This window comes from Pagrus major, chromosome 8 (genome assembly GCF_040436345.1).
Source record: "Pagrus major chromosome 8, Pma_NU_1.0".
NCBI lineage: Eukaryota > Metazoa > Chordata > Actinopteri > Spariformes > Sparidae > Pagrus > Pagrus major.
In genome coordinates this window covers 25,124,695-25,144,839 of record NC_133222.1, presented here as the reverse complement: position 1 = coordinate 25,144,839, position 20,145 = coordinate 25,124,695, and the positions used below count along the sequence as shown (strand labels likewise).

Sequence of the window (20,145 nt, the reverse complement as noted above, 5' to 3'; positions counted from 1 at the left end):
GAATGCTGGTAACATTTTTAGAAGAGATAACAACTAAAAAATAAAAGTACTCTATGGACATGGAGGAAACTGCGTTACAATGAAGTAAGAATCTGCAATCCCACGCCTGGAGGCTCTGTGCTCACAAATGGTTTAACTTAGTGAAAATATCACAATGTTTCTACTTCTTATAGCAGCTGCTGTAGTAAATTTGTCTTAGAAAATGAAAAGCTTCATTTTTCAGAAAGACTGATGAAAGAAATGCTGAATGAAAGATTAAATTGCTGAATGAAAGATTTAATTTAGTTAAAGTGGTAGCGTTGTTGCTCGCAAACATTTTGTTCAGATGAAGGATTTTTTGGGGTAAATGAACTGAATAACTGCCTGAAATGATTTTTTCTTTTGTTGAACAAGTGAACGTGCAGGGATACACACACTCATTGATTCAAGTCATTCTTTCACAGGAGGAACACGGAGCATAGTATCAATATGTTGTTAAACCTGCAATAGGGGGCTGAGTCTGAGACTGTCTCAGATCCTTTCACTGCGAGGAAACGTTGCATGCCATACACAAACTATGCCAATATGTGATGTTGCCAGTCAGGATGCTTTCTATTGCTCCTCTGTAAAAGCACAGGTTACCTTAGGGAGGGCTTTTCTGTGCTTTTAAAAAAACATATAACCAGGTTGGTAATGTACGATGACCATGATAGGTTCTCTGTGATGTCTCAAGTGCCTAAAACTGTTCACCTGCTCCGCTGATGTTGACAGGGTTGTGTTTTTTTTCCCTCTTCTTTTTTAAATCAACAACTAGCTCTAAATTACTATTTACTAATACCAATGTTGATACTATCACCAACAAAACTAATATTACTACTAATACTACCAATGGTAATATATACCAGTAATTGCAATACTAAATAATAAACTTGTATAAAACTTTTAAACACTGACCCTGAATACGGACCTTGTGGTGTGCAGACTGGACCCAATCATTTCGAAGAACATGACAGCCTGTTGTCTGAGCCTATTTCTAGAAGAGGCAGAGGCAAACATCTGTAACATGGTTAACAGATACGGTCCTATGGAAACAGGCCTTCCAGATATGGCCATGTTTAATATCATAAAAATAGAAATTACCAGAAAGTTGGGCTGATAATTTGTCTTTGTTCAGACTCTGATAGCAGGGCATTATTTTAGTTAATGAGGCCTGTTACAACCCGACTCAACAGGTCGAAACAAAAAGGGAGACCACACAAAGGCAAACATTTTGAATAATATTTTATTAAATCCAATTGAAACAAATTAGACCACACCTAAAGGAACACAACTAAACTAAAACCCTGCTGGTCGGGAGCACAAGAGACAGAGAGAGCAAAAGGGAGATCTCCAGTCCTCTTATAGCAGGAAGTTGCCTCAGGTGTTGATCATTCTCCTGACAACCCCTGCCCTCAATACAGGAACAGGTAAAAACACAAGTAATCACGAACAGAGTGGGAGGGGTCGGGTGCTCTGCAAAAGTCTTGCAAAGATTATACACAATTTTAAAACTCTGAATCATCTAATGAGTATGAAAATGCAAAAACTCCTGTATACTTGAAGACTTGACAGTTACGAAGTAATCAATTACTTTTGGCCTATTCAAAAAAATGAGATACATTATCTTTGCAGTCCCTCCAAGTACTCTTTCATCAAACCCACATTAAGCTGATAAAATGTTTCAACCTTTAACACACAAGACTATTTTCAGACAAAAGGGGCAGTAAAATCAATGATTTTTAGAAGGTTTGTTTTCACTTGGGAGACTTGGAGGTTAATGTCTCAGCTATAACATCTCTGGATACCAGAAAAAGTTATGTCAGGAAATTCGATGTTCCAGTTGTGATAAAATGTATATCTGATCCATTTATTTCTGATGAGAAAGTCAGTCAAAGTTCAGATCCATGAACAGTGACCTGACCAATCACATAGCATGGTTATTCAATCACACCTGAGGTTCATTGTATATTTCATTTAAAGCTGCAATAACAGAGTTTGTAAGGGCCCTATGGGTATTCTTGCTTTAATTTACACAATCTACACATTCAGCAGACACATACTAATATTAGCAATAAATTCAGATTGGTGTTTGTGTCAACCTGATGCGTGTCAGTTCTCCACCAACTCCTGCTGAGCTGCTAGTGGGCAGTAGGTTTATCAGATTTTTCACTTAAGACAGCCTGGAAACAAGGTGGTTGACCATGGTGAGATGGTCACCATGGTCAACAGTGAAGTTGTGGGATGTAAAACCAAAACCAAAAGTTTATATACACTAAAATGCTCCATAGAGCTGAGGGGTCCATTTAAATGCAACACCTGTGTTGATCTAAAAAATTAAATTGCAGCTACCAAGCATTTGGATTGACAAGATGATTACTCTTTCCTCAGCTGGCTGAGTGTGAGATGCTTCTGCACTCTGTTTGGCTGTCCTTAGTTAAAACAGTGTCCCTGAAGACAGGAAGAGGAAGAATTCTTTAGTTTCTGGCAGTAAGGTAACTTCATACCTCATACATCTACAACTCACACTTTCCACATATTCTTAGTGTTGACATCATCACAGCTCTTTCACTTTCTACTATTCATTTTCCACTCTTAGATCAGACATATCAGACATATTTTGCACTGCACAGTTTTGAAATACTGCATTAGTAAACAAGAACAAATCATTTAATGAAAAAAGGGTGATTATGTGGTTTGTTAGCTTACTGACAGACAGATATACTTCAGTTCTGGAAGCATACAATGTCATTATGTAACTCCAACAGTGACTCTATAGGGCTGGTGCAGACTGGTTGAAACGAAGATAATAAAAAGTAAGGTAAAGGTTGTCCAAATATGTAGTGCAACAGGTGACACACAGGGAAGTGAGAGGCTTACTCCTGCCTTCTTGTGCAGTACACACCTACTATATAGTAAGTGCATGACACACACAGGACTAGCATTACAGCAACACTGTGCTTTCACACACATTCAGTCACTGTCACGAGAGAACAATCAGACGGCTCCTGAGTTTTGACAGTCGATAGGCTGACATGTCGGAGATACTGGCAGGCAACATTTTAGTGACTGGGACCAACAGAGGAATTGGTCTGGAGCTGGTCAAACAGCTGGCTCAGAAGACAGTAGAGGGGGCTCACATCTATGCCTGCTGCAGAGAAGCAGAGGGAACCAGGGCTGAGGTAAAACAGTCACACATGAGTACTTGACAAAATTCTCTGATCCATTGCTAACAAACACATTGCTGCTATTCACAGAAAGGTGTGGGAGCTGATTTATGTCTACGAGATGTGGACCCTGGACTCACTTACACGAGGAAAACTTTTAAATACGACTTCTGTGTAGTCAAAGTGATTGTTGATCAATAGGAATGACTAAAGAATAAGTCGTCCAGGTGTGGAGAGATGTACAAAGTACTATTTGTTCCAATAGTTGTTGGAGGCTATATGATGCTTACTCTGTTTAAAATACTAAAATAGGTGAAGTTCTATGACTGCACCTTCCATAATATTAAAATTATTCAAAATATTCTATGCATTACTGTATATATTTTCCCCAAAACTAAATATTATTGCAGTGTGGGATATGGTCAGTGGTTCACAAAGAGTCTCATTGTTGAACTGCATGTCAGTTGAGGGAGGTGATATCGGTTAGGCTAGAAAAACACTTTGGTTAAACACGGTTTGGTAAATTTTTAAGAAATTATAGGTTCTAACTTACGTCACTCTTTGTTTATTAAATTCTTATCAGACAGCTTATCAACAAAACAACATCATCTGTCAGTCCTTTCCGAAACTATTGGACAAACACGTTTGGTTAGATTTAGGCACAAAAAACAGATTGGTTGGGTTTAGGGATTCAAATTTAGTAAGGAAAAAAAAGGTATTTTAAGATTACAGAAACAATGTTTTGGGGCACTTACTGAAACAACAATGCTATAGTTTATCTTCGAGGACAGTCTCATAAGGAAAATAAATAAACTACACAGTCAACATTTTATTGATATGTCCAGTATGGATATTTTGTGGCTTTGCATTTCATTTATAACATTTCCCTGAAAATGTATTTGCTATTGCATATTAGTTGTACATAAGCATAATCTTTGGGAGATTGGGAGCCTAAAGTTCATACACTTATGATTCAACAATATATAGTGATGAACTATAGGTTCTTTGAACCTAGATGGAATTGGTAACAAATGTTAGCCCTCATTTAACAAACTAAAGCACAGTGTTTGTGTCAATACATCTGTTAAAAGGTAAATAAATCTAAATCTAACCTGTCTAATAAGACTAACAACTAGAGAGGTCCTTTAGGGATTGGATGAATCTTCCAAATTTAATCAGCAAATGTGAGTCAACAAGTCGTCATGCCAGCATGATTTGATATTGCTGTGTTGGTGTTGTTCATCATAATTAATGTTGCTCCAGGACCATCATAGCATCCCACCAATCGTGTTTTTGTAATGTCATAGGTTTGCAACATTGCACATTGGAAAAGTTATCCTTTATAATACATTTAACATTGTTAAAGGGTCTATTTTAACCCAAACCATGTTTTCCTAAACCTAACTAAGATCTCCTGGGTGAGAGTCTCATACTCATCCAATTGGCTGGTGCAAAAAGTGGACTTTGTAATTAGAAATGATGGTCCGGGAACACCATTTATTATGATGTTCTAGGAATATCCCCAACATGGGGGTATTAAATAGACTCCCATTTCCATGTAAATCATTTTAATGCGAGAGTCCAATATCTTATCCAGATCATTGAAACATACCAGTTTCTTCTGTGTCCAGTACAGCGATAAGTCCAGGACATGGACATGTCAGGCTAACAAAACGAGTGAAAGCTTAGGAAAACCGCAAGTCTTGGTCTGTCAAAATTTGAATTTGTAAATGGTATCCACACCAACTGTTGATCAGTAGAACAATGCGGGTCCATTGGTAGAAATGTGGTACAGCGCAAGATACAGCTAAGCATCAAATGAGCAGTGTATTTTGAAACTTTCACTGTCTGTCTGTCCATTCTTGCCTCACCATCTTTCTTCCTGTCATTCTCTATGTCTCCCTCTTCTCTCTGTTCCCTCCAGGCCCTGAGAGCACTTTCCACTCAATGTCCTGGAAAGATCACTATAATTAAACTAGGTAAACACAACACACACAATATATCTGTGTAGATAATTAAATATTAAGGCACAAGGTAATGCATTCATCATTATACAACACAGGGTTGCATAACGAAATGAAAGCTTGTAAACTCCTCCAACATGTTGTGCATCTTTCCAATCTGTGTCTGAGGGGATGATAATGCAGTCGGCATCTTCACATCAAAAGTTGAACATTTGGGAAACACTGTCCATCAACTATAACTGTGTGTGAGCACCAATCACTACTCAAAAGAAAAAAAAAATGTAAACAAATGCGAGTCTCACAGCCTGAGGAAAGAACATGCTCTGTAATCTGGTAGTATGGTAGTGCATACTTCTCTATTGCTCGTCTGATGGCAGCAGGGTAAACCAGAAATTCCTCATACCAGAGGTCTGCTGTTCTTGAGCCACATTCTGACAAGAGCACACACACAGCATTTCACCTGACACTCCCAGTGTCTATCTAATCTAATCTGTTTCTCTCTGCTGTTGTTTTTTTCCACATAGAGCCAGGCTGGATACAAGTTAACTTTTAACTGACCTTATTCTGGCCTGGCAGTTGACTGCTGGAACAAGCTCTGACGTTATATGATAAACAGAGAAACAGACTTAACATAGGCCTACTTACGGTTACAGGGAAAGTCACCTCAAAATAGTAGTAGGTGTTTACCATTCCTGAAAATGTATGTAAAATGATCCTGAAATTCCTATCCCAGTGTAGCCCAAAGTAAATTCAAAGCTGTTGTTGAACCATTTGGCGTACAGGCATGGCTTGGGGTTCTTGTTTTACCCAAATAGTCAGAAGTTCTGTAACTGCTTCCAGAAATTTGAACACACAAAAATATTTATAATTTTTTTCTCACCTGAATTTTATCAATGTAAAAATAAACCTGCAGATGACCTATACTGTAAATATCCCTCTTAGCTGAAAAACAAAACAGTGACCTTCTAATTAATGGACGACCTGCTCTACCTCCTGTGCCACAGACGCCCCACTGCTACTACTTGCAGCCACACCACTGCAAGACCTACATGCTTCATCGGTTTACTTTTTTAAACCGTATTCGCTTGTTTGTTCGTCTTGAAATGGTTTGCATGAATTGGATCAGTGGTTGCAGTGTCATGCAAATGTGCTGAACGGCCTGCGGACAGGTCGTCAGGAAAATGAAGAGGTTAACAAAGGTTTGCTAGTTAAACGGCAGGTAATTTGGGCGCAAAGAGGCGCACGGCGCACAGAAGTGGTATTTAGACTCTGAATTATTCATGGGTGTGTTTTGGGCGGAATTTAAATCAAACCAATCCGAGTGACATCTCCCATTTCCTTTAAGAGCCAGGTCTGAGTCCCTCTGTGTGTGGATCTCAGTCCGTGGATCAGGCGGGACGGGTCATAAGAAGTATAATCTTGATCAATAACTGGTGGGATGAGAGGGTGAAATACGTCCTTAATGAGGAAAATATTAATGACATTGCCTGCGTCAATCCTCTAGCAGCAGAAACGATATGGCTATCTCTCTATTAGCTGATAAACCTCATTGATTATTTAAAACCTCTGACTCATTCCCTTTAGAGAGTTTATAACTACAGCTTTTAGTTTTGCTGATTAAATGTAAAACGATATTTGTTACAGTACATTACTGTGTTCATGGAAATGTTTAAAATAACTGAAAGAAGCCTCTCAAATCATAAAGTCAGAGTGTATGAACGGTGTGAACCTGCCTGTGTAGGCACATCTAATGCGTCCTTTAAATAGCAGGAAACAGACTGCACTTTTGACTTTCGACCAGCTTTTTGTTGGTCTATGGCGCTGTCACTTTCCGCTGCCTCAAGATAGCAATCTGCCATCAGTGCGCCTGACCACACCTCATTTTAAGACCAACACACCCAGGGGCGCACAGGTGGGTGCAAGTGCATTTGTTATTAACACACACGTGGGCGCTGGGTGTGAAAATGACAACTGCGTTGGTCTGAAAATAGCAATGACACTTGAGCTGCGCACCGCTTTGCGCTGAGCCCTAAGACTGGGCTCAGACTACAGGACTTTTAAAATCCTAATGGGCTGTGAAATCAGGTTGAATCATGCACATAAGGAGCATCTTCACAGATCTTTTTTTTAAAAAAAAAAATACTTTATTGATTTTCCATTATTGAAAAGACTAAGGCTAAGGTCCCGTCTCATATCTTGTTTAAGGTCCTTCAGTTCTTTAGAGAGAAAAGTCAGACGCTCTAGCAGAGCGCTCTGGTTAGCTAACGTTACGTTAGCTTCTCCTGCCGTGGTTTCCTCATAGTCATCATTCTCCTTTCGGTCACTGTCGGAGTTTTCCTGTGTTTTTCCTGTACTCATTGTTGTGTTTTGTCCGTTTTACGACTCCTTTGCAATATTCCTCCTTTCATACTTAAGTTGAACTGGTTTTGATGCTCTTTTATATTGATAGAAGGTACTTTTACAAACCGAATTTGAGGAGCTCACCACAACACCTCTTCATACATTGCCACCGGAAGTCCCTTCATGGATCTTTTTGTCTCTAATCTCAGACCTGCACACACTACAAGACTTAACATAATGGCGAATCACACACTACAGGATATTATTAAGATTATTGTGCCAAAGGGAGTGATGCAGCAGCTCACCTGATCTCAAATGTACTTTGTAGAGTACTTATACTTTGTAGAACATTAATACTTTGCAGTGAGAAATAGTAAGCAAAATCAAAAGTCTGGATGATAAAAGGTTGAAGAGACGCAGTCAACATGGGCTGTCTTTTCTTCAATGAGAACAGAAGATGAGATTTAAACTGTCGATTTTATTATCTGTCAACAGTGGTATGCTAGCTAATATTAGCCTGAAGGGCTAGGGTTGTTTATTGTTGCTCTAATTTCCACTGAAACGCAGGGAAAGAGAGAAATGCAGAAAGTGGAAAGGCACAACAAGACACATGAATCTATAAAATAAAATGGGAAATGATGGACAAAAAAACCCAAACCATGACACCAATTTCATTAATTGATGCCAATCACAGTCATCTGACTGTGCTCCTTTCAGTGAACCTTGAACATTTCATTTTAATATCAGTGATAAACACACATATCCAAAAACACAATTTCTCTAGAATTTGACACCATTAAAAGCCCTGTAAAGGCGCGCACACACACACACACACGCACGCCCACACACACACACACACACACACACACACACACACACACATACAAAAGCTATACAGACTAGTGAATAAATAATAATCAAGTCAGAAAAATAAACTATTCATGGTGGAGTGCTGAGGATGAATCATTTTTGAATTCACTAAGGTCCTGTCTTATATCTTGTTTAAAGTCCTTCAATTCTTTAGAGAGAAGGGTCAGACCCTCTATCTCACAGCCTGTGGAGTGAAGCTGCTCTGTGGTCTGGTGGTACAGCAGCAGATACTTCTGTATCTGTTGTCAGATGGCAGCAGGGTGAACAGACTGTGGCTGGGTGGGTGTTGTCTTTTAGTATCCTTTGGGCTCTGTGCAGACATCTCACTTCACTGATGTCACTGATGCTCTGTATATGGTACCAGTGATGTTCTGGTGTTTTAATCACCCGCTGTAGAGCGTTCCTGTCCTGGGCCGTGATGAACCATGCCAGTTTGTAATGTTTCCAGTCACAATGCTATGATATATACAGTAAATCTCTGATTTGATCTGACAATCAAATGCCAATTCTGTAAGTGGTTCTGTGAATGTACATTTCTGTATGTGCATGTCTATCTGCAGACATGTCAGATGAGGACAGTATCTCTGCTGCTGTCCATGCTGTAAGCAGGCAGATTGGGGCTGATGGGTTGAACCTCCTCATCAACAACGCTGCTGTCAACAAACCAGCCTCACCAGCACCTTTATCTGCAACTGGGAAAGAACACATGATGGAGGTGTATGAAACCAATGTGGTTGGACCATTTCTCCTTGCAAAGGTTGGTTTATCTTACTGTTCTCTGCACTTATTGTGTGCAGAAACACAGATACACACAGATGCAGGCACAAAGGCAGAAACAGATATCAGCATGTCAGGGTTAAAAAAGGGGGTAACTGCTGCATTGCTTGCAACATCTGACCACAAGGAAACACCTACATGTCTGTTGTTTGCAATCATGTGTCTGTGTCGCTGCTGAGGTGTTACTGAACAAACAGTAACAGATTATCAGAAAAGAAAACTAAAAGACAGGAACAGGTCGCGGTCAACTAAGCACACGCAACTGGTTATATTGTAAGGAATATACCCAAAATATAAAATATTTATGATACAATATATATGGTACATAAATTACATTGGTAAATTCAGATGGTATTAATACAAGTAGTTGAATCAGTTACCTGATAAAATACACTGTACAGATATACACACCACTTTCCTAATTCTGTATACTTTAAACACACTAGTATACATTTTCACTATGGTCAGTAAACTATCACCTCTCTCTTCAGATGTTTCTTCCGCTCCTCCAGAGAGCAGCAGAAAGGGGCTCACCTGAAAAGGAGACGGGTAAATATCTTTTCTTTTTTGCCGTACTAGAATTTGTATCTCAGATTGTAGCGTAGGGCTGAAAAAAGATGCTTGCTAAGCAAAAGTTGGGCGCCAGACAGGAGCACAAGGCAGCCTGTCGTTTATTCCTCTAATAAAAAAAAACCCATAGATAACCCCAAAACATTTGTCAACTCAACACCATACAAAATCCCAGCTAGCTCAAGGCCCTAGCTACAAAAGATAATTAACCCAAGCAAAACACTGGCCAACAAAATGACTGAAAACAAAAAGTTAATTGTTCACCTTGCTAGACGAATCAAAAATCAAACAGATAAATCAAAGTAGGAAAACCAAAGGTAATCGGACAATAAATCAACAGATTGCAAAAACCAAATAACAAATTCAAATTCAAAATGCACATCCCAAAAAGCCATATCATTAAATAACAAAAAACGCATTCACCATCAAAAAACATGTGTGAATGGGTGTCAATGCAGTTCAGCTCTTTCTGAGTTCAGGTTAGTTGAAGTTCGTGAGGGTGTGTACCAAGGTGTGTGTGTGTGTGTGTGTGTGTGTGTGTGTGTGTGTGTGGGGGGGGGGGTTATAGTGGTGGATTCAGTTCAGTCCTTTTTAGTTCAGTCTGATGTTATGTGTATATGGGTGTATGGGTATATGGGGAGGTAGAAGGGGCCAGGGTAGAGGGAGAGGGTTGGCTGTATTGGGGGGGGGAGACCAGACAGTAGCTGAGAGGGGTGATGAAGCCGGGAGAGCAACAGGCCGAGACCACTTAGCTGTAGAGTTGGCTGAGCCGAGTTTCAGACTGATTGTACACTCCGAGTACCGCGTAAAAGACATCAGATGGATTGATCCACACTCCGGGGTAGCGTTTAGTCCTTCTCAAGTGTTTAACTCCTCTCCAGCGCCGATTAGCTTGGGTATCTCCTCTTACTCTCGCTTCCTCCTTTCTCCTCCATGCTTTCTTTGTCTATCTGACCAAACATTTTTTTCCCCCAACTCCCAGGTGAACTTAATTACTTCCTAGTCCCTCCCCTTCCTCTAAGGAGGGAAGGCAGTGATTCACTTCCTGCCACAAGATACAGGCATTATGCGGAAATAAAAAATAGGAGAGAATCAATGGTTTCATGTCCATTGCGCTGTACTATTCGACATGGATGTTTTTCATCAAGAACTGCAAAGAGGGGCAGGTTTTACATGTTTGACTGACAGCACAACAAAATTGCTGAAGTAGAGCAGTAAAACAGCCAACGGTTTAGAGGGAACAAGGCTAGAAGGGGGAAGCGCTGCTGCAGCAACTCGGATTCCCTCTTTCAGAGTTTCAGAGCAACACAGTGCCCTGGATAAACCCAGATATGTTTTGTTGTGGATCTGAATGGTGCAGTGTGTGCTATCTGATCTGACTCTATGTTCTAAATCTGCTGTTAATATGCCTCTGTCAAAGCCTGGCATTACTATGAACAGGTGAACAATAAAGAGACAGCGGGGTTTAGTACTTGTTGACTCATCAGTCAGGTTCAGGACAGTGTCCTGGACAAATAAAAAACAACTGATGATATATTTATTTACATTTGCACTGCTTTATATATCTTAAACACAATTCTCACTCCACAGCATTGTAAGCAAACCAAAAATCATCAGCCATTTGTCTTTTTTTGTCATTTGTTGCCACCGGTCACTGATTGTTACCTAGGAAAAAATGGTCAGCAGGCATCACTGATTGTTATCATGGACACACCTAGTGGGTGTCACTGATTGTTGCCATGGAAACACTGGTCAGCGTTTGTCACTGATTGTTACCATGGAAACAGTAGGTGTCACTGATTGTTACCTTGGAAACACTGGTCAGAGGGTGTGGCTAATTATTACCATGGAAACATGCAGTGCCTGTGCCAGAAAATTATCAGCTGAGGGGATTGGGTTTTCAAGGGTTGGCACTCCTTTTTACATGGGCGTGGACTGGATGTTTTTTTTTCAGTAGATGTCTGTGTAGCAGGGAGAGAATCATCGTTTCCAGCAAGCTCCAGCGAAGCACTAACCCCTAGATTCTCTGATGCGTTACAATACGGTCACCAGAGCTGATCACAGCTGTTCCAGATAATGCTTATGTTTCCACCAGCTAAGCCATGGCATGTTGCAGCAGCGTATACGTGCCAATTCTATTTTTGATGGAAGCGGCCCGCAGCCACATCAATCTGGGCAGAGCAGATTGAGCCAGACAGGAAGTCAGACAGCATAATGGCATAGTGCATCCGGTCAATTTCCAACTGGTGGATGACTGCTCTACCTCCTGAGTTATGATCACTAGGATCACTTACTGCGCTTGGAATGTAGTCTATATCTCACATTATCTGTGATTTCCTTGTAACTACTACGCAGATGAGTCAACAATGGAGGCATAGTAAGGGACTGTGCAGCGTGACACTTCTCATTCATTCTCATCACAGCTCATTCACTCAGGGTGATCCATGTTCTGTGCTGGAGTTTCCAAGAAAAAAATCCCACACAGATACTCATTTTAGCCAGATCCTGCTCACATTAGACCGAAGACCATTTATTTCCTGAAGGGGAAATAAAATGATGATTCTGTTGTGTGCTGTTTGAGTCGAATTGAGTCGAGTTGAGGTTCTAGGTTTAACTACTTGATAAGTCAGGAACAAAAGTGTGGTATTATATTATTAATATTTAATATTTCCAGATCATATCTTTACTTAAGTTAGTAAAAAACAAAAAGCCAATCAAGTTCTAAGACGTCAGCTATGGTTGGGAATCGAACTGCTTGGAATGTAGTTATGTTTGTCCCACCAATGTACAGAGAGACAGATCGGTTCACAGTTAACAGAAAGTCAGCTTCTCACAGCTATCAACCACAGAAAACTTTTTATAGGGGCCCAGCAATGTTTTTAGTACCCTCCATACTTCAGATTTGACACCAGAGAAAAAGACACAAAAACAGAATGTAGACAGATTTCGTGAAGTGGAAAGAGCTTGAATCATTATTGTTCATTTAGGTTTTCTTTTTCATGATGCAAGTCTCTCTCTCTCTCTCTCTCTCTCTCTCTCTCTCTCCTTCTCTTTCAGATGATAAAATGTCCAGCAGGAGGTCAGCCATCATCAACATCTCCACCCTCATCTCATCCATAGAGAAATGTCCAGAAACCTTCCCAATTGCACAGATGTACCCTTATAGGACAAGCAAGGTACTCTCGACTTGCACGAACTCGATTGACTATTCGATTGACTAAAATAATCGTTTATGGTTAATTTTTAAATATTTACACTGTTGTTATTTTTTTGAATCTGCAAGAATTATCTCTGGAAGACTAAGCTCGTTAATTTGTCTTTACCAAATAGGATCATACATACATAGGCTGCACTACACAGGACAGACAAAGTGCAGGATCACATTAACCACATTTTAGACACTGTTTCCCTTAATCTTTAAACTTATTTGCTTGATGCATCCTAAGTATATTATAAGATAAGGCTGGTATTATTCTATATTTACATTGTTACAAACAAATCCCATGGAAAGACCAAAACCAACAATGTTTAAGTTTGTCTCTCAATATTCTGACTTACCAACTGTTTATCGCTCTTGGCTCACGGCCCATTGGTTCCCTACTGAAGACATACAGTAATTATTTAAAAACTCATAATATACATGTTTATACAACAAAAGCTCAATAATTATATCGGACCTTTATATCAAACATTACTCACAAAGGAGGAAATAGCAGATTTTTACTATTTTCAGTGTCAGATTAATTCACATTTGGTGGTCTAGTGAGTATTTGTGGCAGCAGGATGGTGTTTGTGTGATATTGAGTCCATAAGCATGCAGTGTATGGACAATAACATGGAATATGACATCAGAATTTTAAACAAAAAAAAATATTGTGTGTAGGATTTGTTTAATGTTCTTTCTTTGCATTCATCATGTGCAGCTGAGTTTTAGTGTTTTTGACAAAATGAATAATGACAAGCAAACATGAGTAATTTTTAAAAAGTTTGCACAAAATCAGAACTTAAGGTAAACGTTTTTAAAAATCAGCTATGAATAAAAACAATGAAGGAAACTCAAAGTTTGGGTAATTGTAAAATAGCAATTTAGGAACGGAATAGAAATGTGCTTGTCCAGGATGAAAGAAAATAATGTATGAGAAATTCTTCACGATGTGACCTTTCTTTATATGGGATATAATACTGCGGCCCAGAACGAGGGAAGGTGAAATAACTGAGCATTGTCGAAATAAAAACTTGATGGGAACATACCTTGACATGATTGTCAGAGCACCCTAAAGAATCAGATCACATAGATTTGACATGCTATGAGTGACATATTTTTGATTAATGAACACTTTTAAATTCCTTTTTCTTTAAATTTTTATTCATAATAATAAAATAATAATTTTTTCCTGCCTACTTGATGGATAAAATGCAGATTTCAACAATAATAATCACTTTATTTGTATAGCACTTTTGACAACAATCTGTTATAAAGTGCTTTACATATAGGCTGAAGTCAAAGTCAAATCCAAAAGTACAAACAGGCATACATACAGTACATGCATACATCCCACATACCAACATACAGCCATACACAAACACAAGTAACAAAACCAAGTTGCAGTGATAAAACAAATCATTTATTAAATAAGCAACAAACAGATGAAAACTCCCAAATAACCCCAAAATAATCAACAACAAACTGATAGATTGGCCAAAATAAAAAAAAGCCTTCCAGATCAACTGACCAGGGCCATCAGACTGGGGACTCACCCTCTACCCTTACTAAATGTAAGGAAATTAAGTCTAACAGAAACAATGCCGCGAAAATAGGGCAACAGAACCCATTAGAAGAACACAAAAGAAAACTTAAAGGAATAGTTCACTCTAGAACGAAATTCAGTCATTATCGACTTACCCTCATGCTGATGAGAAATCCGGTGTAGTTTTTTATTCTTTTATTCGCGAGTCTCCCTCACACCCGCTCGCACTACGGAAGCCGTAGTCCGAAGCCGAAGTCCTCGGACATTTTTCTTTTTTCTTTCAAAGTTTCAAATCACTAGTGCAGGCAGATCCCTCTTGTGTTTGTGTGTCACTCGGTCGCTCACAGCATGATGTAAATACCGGTGTGTATCTATCTATCGCGCGCGAGCGTGCCTCCAGGCAGATAAAGTATAGTGACTGTTTAGGCTATAAAAATGTACTAAATGACGTCGTTTCGAGTAAACTCTGGATGTCGCCACTTCAGGACACTTGGATTGTAGCGGACGAGCAGTATGGAGGAATATTACAAAGTTTTTGTGTAGTTTTATGGACCTTTTTGTCTTGGGCACCATTGATGCCTGTTATATGGATTTTTGCTGCAGGACGGTTTTGCTGCAGGTCTCCAGCTGCACTTTGAGGAATAAAAAACTACACCGAATTTCTCATCAGCATGAGGGTGAGTCGATAATGACTGAATTTCGTTCTAGAGTGAACTATTCCTTGAAGATCACCACAGTGAGCCTCCTGACTGACTGAATGGCTGCTCAGGCCGGATGGCTGAAGGAAGAGAGAAAGAGCTTGGTGCCCTACCCCCTCTTACTGTTTAGCTTCAATCCACCAGGACCACTTCCACCTGGGAAAAAAGAGACAAAAAGTATCAGTCAACAGTTGCTCATTTTTACCAGCAGAGCCATAATGGGCAACTGTAACAGCAACAAACAAAGCCAACCAATCAGAGATGTAGTAGGGCGGGTCTTGCAAGAAGATCAGTGGGATCCATAATAATGCATCAGAGTTTGAGATGTTGACGACTGCTAGAATAAGGGCTCAGGAATTGTGTATGCAGGTGCAGGGCTATGCAATTATGTGATTAATACCGTCCTCATTCTTCTCGACCTACCTGCTGCGTTTGACACAGTCAACCACCAAATCCTCCTCTCCACTCTGGCTGAACTTGGCATCGCTGACTCTGCTCTAACCTGGTTCACATCATACCTGACAAATCGCACCTTTCAGGTCATGTGGAATGGCTCCTTGTCCAAACCCTGCTTTCTGGAAACTGGTGTCCCTCAAGGCTCAGTACAAGGACCACTTCTGTTCTCACTATACACTAGATCACTAGGCTCTGCAATCACATCACATGGATTCTCTTACCACTGTTATGCAGGTGACACCCAACTGTTCCTCTCTTTCCCCCTATCCTCCGACACCCACATTGCAACACGCATCTCGGAATGTCTGGCAGACATCTCCCCTTGGACAACTGCGCATCACCTCAAGCTCAACCTTCATAAAACCAAACTCCTCTTCATCCTGGGGAAAGACTGCCCTCGCATGGACCTGTCAGTCACTGTCGAGGACGTCACAGTATCGCCTTCATCGACTGCGAGGAACCTGGGTGTAATCCTCGAACATCACTGCTGTGGCCCAATCCTGCAGATTTGCCCTCTACAACATCCGCAGGATCCGGCCTTTCCTCACAAAGGACCCAACGCAACTCCTGGTCCAAGCACTGGTCATCTCCCGCCTGGACTACTGCAACTCGCTCTTGGCTGGACTCCCAGCCTCTGTGACTAAACCGTTGCAGCGTATCCAGAATGCTACAGTGCGCCTCATTTTCAATCTACCCAAATTCTCCCATGTGAATCCCCTCCTCCGTGACCTCCCCTGGCTTCCTGTTGCGGCCTGCATCAGATTCAAGATGATGGTTTTGGCATTCAAGTCCTTCAACGGAACTGCACCCATCTACCTCCAAACACTGGTCACACATCCCAGCGCGAGCACTTCGCTTCACTACATCAGCTGGCCGGCTGGTACCGCCATCGCTAAGAGCAAAAAAAGGTCGCTCAGCGAAGTCGCGACTCTTCTCTGTTCTGGTACCTCACTGGCCATCTTCCGCAAAAGACTCAAGACTCACTTGTTCAGACTTCACCTCGACCCCACATAGCATGACTCCCTTCCATGAAGTGAACCATTTCAGTACAGTACCAGATATGCCAACCACAGTTCAATAATATATCAATTAAGATGGAATGAACAATGGTATCAAAGGCAGCGGATAGGTCTAAAAGAACTAACATGTAGAGTTCATCATAGCTGCATGCATAACGCTGGGTTCAGACAGGACGCCAAAGCGCCGCGATTAGCTGCGATTAGCTGCGAAGCGCCGAGGAGCGGAGCCATTTTCGTTTCAGCACCCATGTTAACCAATGGTGTCGTTTACATAGGAAGCGCCGCGGCATCATATGTCAAGCCGGGCAGGAAGTCAAACAAAGCAACAACTAGAGAATCCGGTCGATTTTCAAAATAAAACAAATTTCAAAGTAAAACTATTTTCAATAATTAAACACTGCGATTGACGAATGCGATATGTGTGTGTGTGTGCGTGTGTGTGTCTAATCAGAGCACGAGATGAACACACACACACAAAAGAGAGAGAGAGAGACACAGAGTGGGCTCGCTATAAGGGGTGGGGGTGGGGTGTCAAAACATACACACGCAAACAGAGACAGTGAGAGAGAGAGGCAGAGAGACGCCGGAGTTGTTGAAGATGGATGATGTGAAGCTGATTGTGGAAGTGGAGAAGTAAAGGGAGTTGTATGACGCCCAGCATACATTCTACAAGGACAGCTCCAACGCTGTGACTACAGAACAGCCGAGGAGCAGAGCCGCTTGCCAACCGGTGCGGAGAAATTTGCGTCTGGTGTGAACAGAAGGGCTGTGGCTTGCGCGAGAATTTCGGAGCGTGGCGCTTCAGCGTCCTGTCTGAACCTGGCATAAGAATGTAAGCTGTGACTTTAAGCAGAGCTGTCTCAGTGGAATGTTTTTGATGGAAACCAGATTGAAATTGACAGTTTTTTTAAGAATTTTAGAAACAAAAGTAAGGAAATGGGTCTGCAGTTAACTTACTGGGTGGCATCTAGGGAGGGGTTTGTTTAAACATGAAAATAGCTGAATTTGACAAGCAATCATTAACACAGAATAACATTTGCTTCCATTCACACTTTTGTGAATAGTTTCAGAAACCCATATCCCCCTGTAAATTATGGTCAAGAATAATATAAGGAGTGTGATTTTTAAATAGAGGAATTTTGAAAAACAAAGTTTCTTTCCTTTCGGCTGTTGGCCACCAGGCAGCACTGAATATGCTGACTCGCTGTCAAGCTGAGGACTTCAAGATACACAACATACTGGTGACAGCAATCCATCCCGGCTGGGTCCGCACCGACATGGGTGGAAAAGAGGTGAGTTGGTGGAGAGTTCAGAGAGAAAGGTAAAGGTCAATGCAACATGGAAGGTGTATTGTCATTAAGAGGGCAGAAAAAAGTACCAGCAGCTAATTGGTGTCAAAAAAAGGTGCCAGTGCGCAAGAAAAATTACACGATGCCACATTAAATTGTAAGTTTAAGCACTGATAATAATTATAAGTGCTATATCATAGATTTGAAAGTCCAGTTGCCTACGATATAGCACTTAGAATTAACATGACCTGGATGACTGAGAACCTTCATCAACTTCCCATTGATAATTATATAAAAGCGAACATTACAATTTTGAGCTTCCTGGCCTTCCATATAATAGATCCTGGATAGTTAGTCCCACTTTTCCAAGCATTATGATGCCCCTGTATATAGGCCCTGCTTTACATGGTTTCTGAGTAAGAGGGAAGAAATGGATAATGCAGTTGTTTTATTTCTGATGACTTTCCTCTTTCTTGTGTTTGTTGTCTACCCTAGGCTCCTTTGACCACCCAGGACAGTGTACTTGGCATGCTCAGTGTGATGTCATCCCTCAGCAACAAAGACTGTGGGAAGCTTCTGGACTGGCAGGGCAACATAATCCCCTGGTAGCAGTCACCAAAACAACCACACCTGGCCCACCAGACTAACGATTTTTTGCATATAAATATAATTAACAAAGATCATTTACCAGAATAACTATTTTTGCATATAAATATGACTAACAAAGACATTTATACCAGGGTGATGCTGCCATGGCAACATCCACCCTTTTCATTTGGGATCCAATTAAAAGCTTTTTGGGCTCTTTGTCGTCTCTAACTCCCTGCTGGGTCCGCACTGACAAGAGAAAGTGCTGTAGGCTTTTTAAATACATGAATGTAAAGGTCAATACAACTATGTCCTGGCAGGTGAATGAAGTCCTTCGTAGAGTGACTTCACATCGGGGAAATGCATCAGTCTGGTTATTGTCATTTTTAAAAAATTGTTTCAAGCTAAAATGAGGCTTCAGCACAAATTAAACGGGTATCTTCCATAGTCACATTTGTTTTATGATCATTTTGCTCTACGTTTCATCAGAAAATGTCCCTGCTGAAGTGTGGCAGAGGGATACATCGTGGTAGTTGCACATAAGTTTGCTGCCATTGAGTAAACCTACTCAACTGCCAAGAATAAGTTACCCAGTTGAGTGAGGAAGAAGAAATACTTTATTAATCCCCTTGGGAAAATAACATTTTCCACTCATTTGTTATTTTTACACACATATACCCGCGAAAACATTCTCGTATTGTCATGAAATTTACATGACTGATGGGTCTCAAGGATTTAGACGGGAATTATTTTTGTTGGAATTTTTGCCGCAACAGGAAGTCGGCCATCTTGAATGGCATGCTGCAATTTTCATTTTTCCAACGCTGTTTTCGGGACTTGAGGATGTTCCCAGACTCACCAAATTTGGCATGTAGCTTCTTACCCATGAGTACGTTATTTCGATACCACAACTGCCCTCATGCGCAGCACGAAAGCGCAGTAGCGCCCCCTAACGCCGCCCTTATGGCTTTTCCCATTCTGTACGGACCCAATGTCTATGCTTCGTACTTTAACTAACTCGTCCTACAGATTTAACGCCACAGACTTCACACTCACTAAATATCATCTTCATACCTTGATGATGAAAAGTTGTGAAAAGCTTTCGCCTCTGATATACCTGGTGCGCATAGCGTGCAGTCAATTTAGATGACCCCCTTATGGCTTTTCCCATTCTGTACCAATGTCTATGCCTCGTACTTTAACTAACTCGTCCTACAGATTTAACACCACAGACTTCACATTCACTCAGTAGCATCCTCAGACCTTCAACAGCCTGCGTTGTACCTTGTGGGCGTGGTGGTGCGGTCAATTTCGATCCTTCGCCATCTCGCAGGAAGTCCTTATAACTTCTACATGCAATTTCCCGTCTACACCAAATTGGTTACACATGTGGAGGGGTTCTCCCTGAATACATGTATGCATCAATACTGTGTTAAGTGAAAAGATGGCTCTATATCGCCCCCTGGAATATTTCTCACTTGAAGCCCCGCCTCCTACATGCACGTACATGAACAAAATTCAGTATGCATATGTATCATGACCAGACGCACAAATAACCTTCTTGGACACATACCCTCAGTCCAACAGAAAGTCCGCCATTTTGGTTTAAAGTTGAGATTTCACTGCCATTTAAAACCCATTTAA

At 40.8% G+C, this 20,145-nt stretch overlaps 1 protein-coding gene across 1 annotated transcript; it reads left to right on the top strand.

The window, feature by feature from the left end:
* The first annotated feature begins 2,914 nt into the window (after positions 1-2,914).
* LOC141000614 (C-signal-like) lies at positions 2,915-18,952 on the top strand. The gene is made up of 7 exons (XM_073471364.1): positions 2,915-3,197; positions 5,107-5,161; positions 8,917-9,113; positions 9,625-9,682; positions 12,761-12,879; positions 17,806-17,916; positions 18,409-18,952. The coding sequence occupies exons 1-7, from the start codon at positions 3,051-3,053 to the stop codon at positions 18,520-18,522; spliced, it is 801 nt and encodes a 266-aa protein (XP_073327465.1). The 5' UTR covers positions 2,915-3,050; the 3' UTR covers positions 18,523-18,952.
* Positions 18,953-20,145: the final 1,193 nt, after the last annotated feature.

What these genes read in the sequence shown, in the direction of transcription:
- LOC141000614 (XM_073471364.1), top strand. Translation starts at nt 3,051, where the DNA reads ATGTCGGAGATACTGGCAGGCAACATTTTAGTGACTGGGACCAACAGA. An exon ending in CTCACCTGAAAAGGAGACGG is followed by an intron (nt 9,683 to 12,760) that starts GTAAATATCTTT and finishes CTTCTCTTTCAG; the next exon opens with ATGATAAAATGTCCAGCAGG. An exon ending in ACCCTTATAGGACAAGCAAG is followed by an intron (nt 12,880 to 17,805) that starts GTACTCTCGACT and finishes GTTGGCCACCAG; the next exon opens with GCAGCACTGAATATGCTGAC.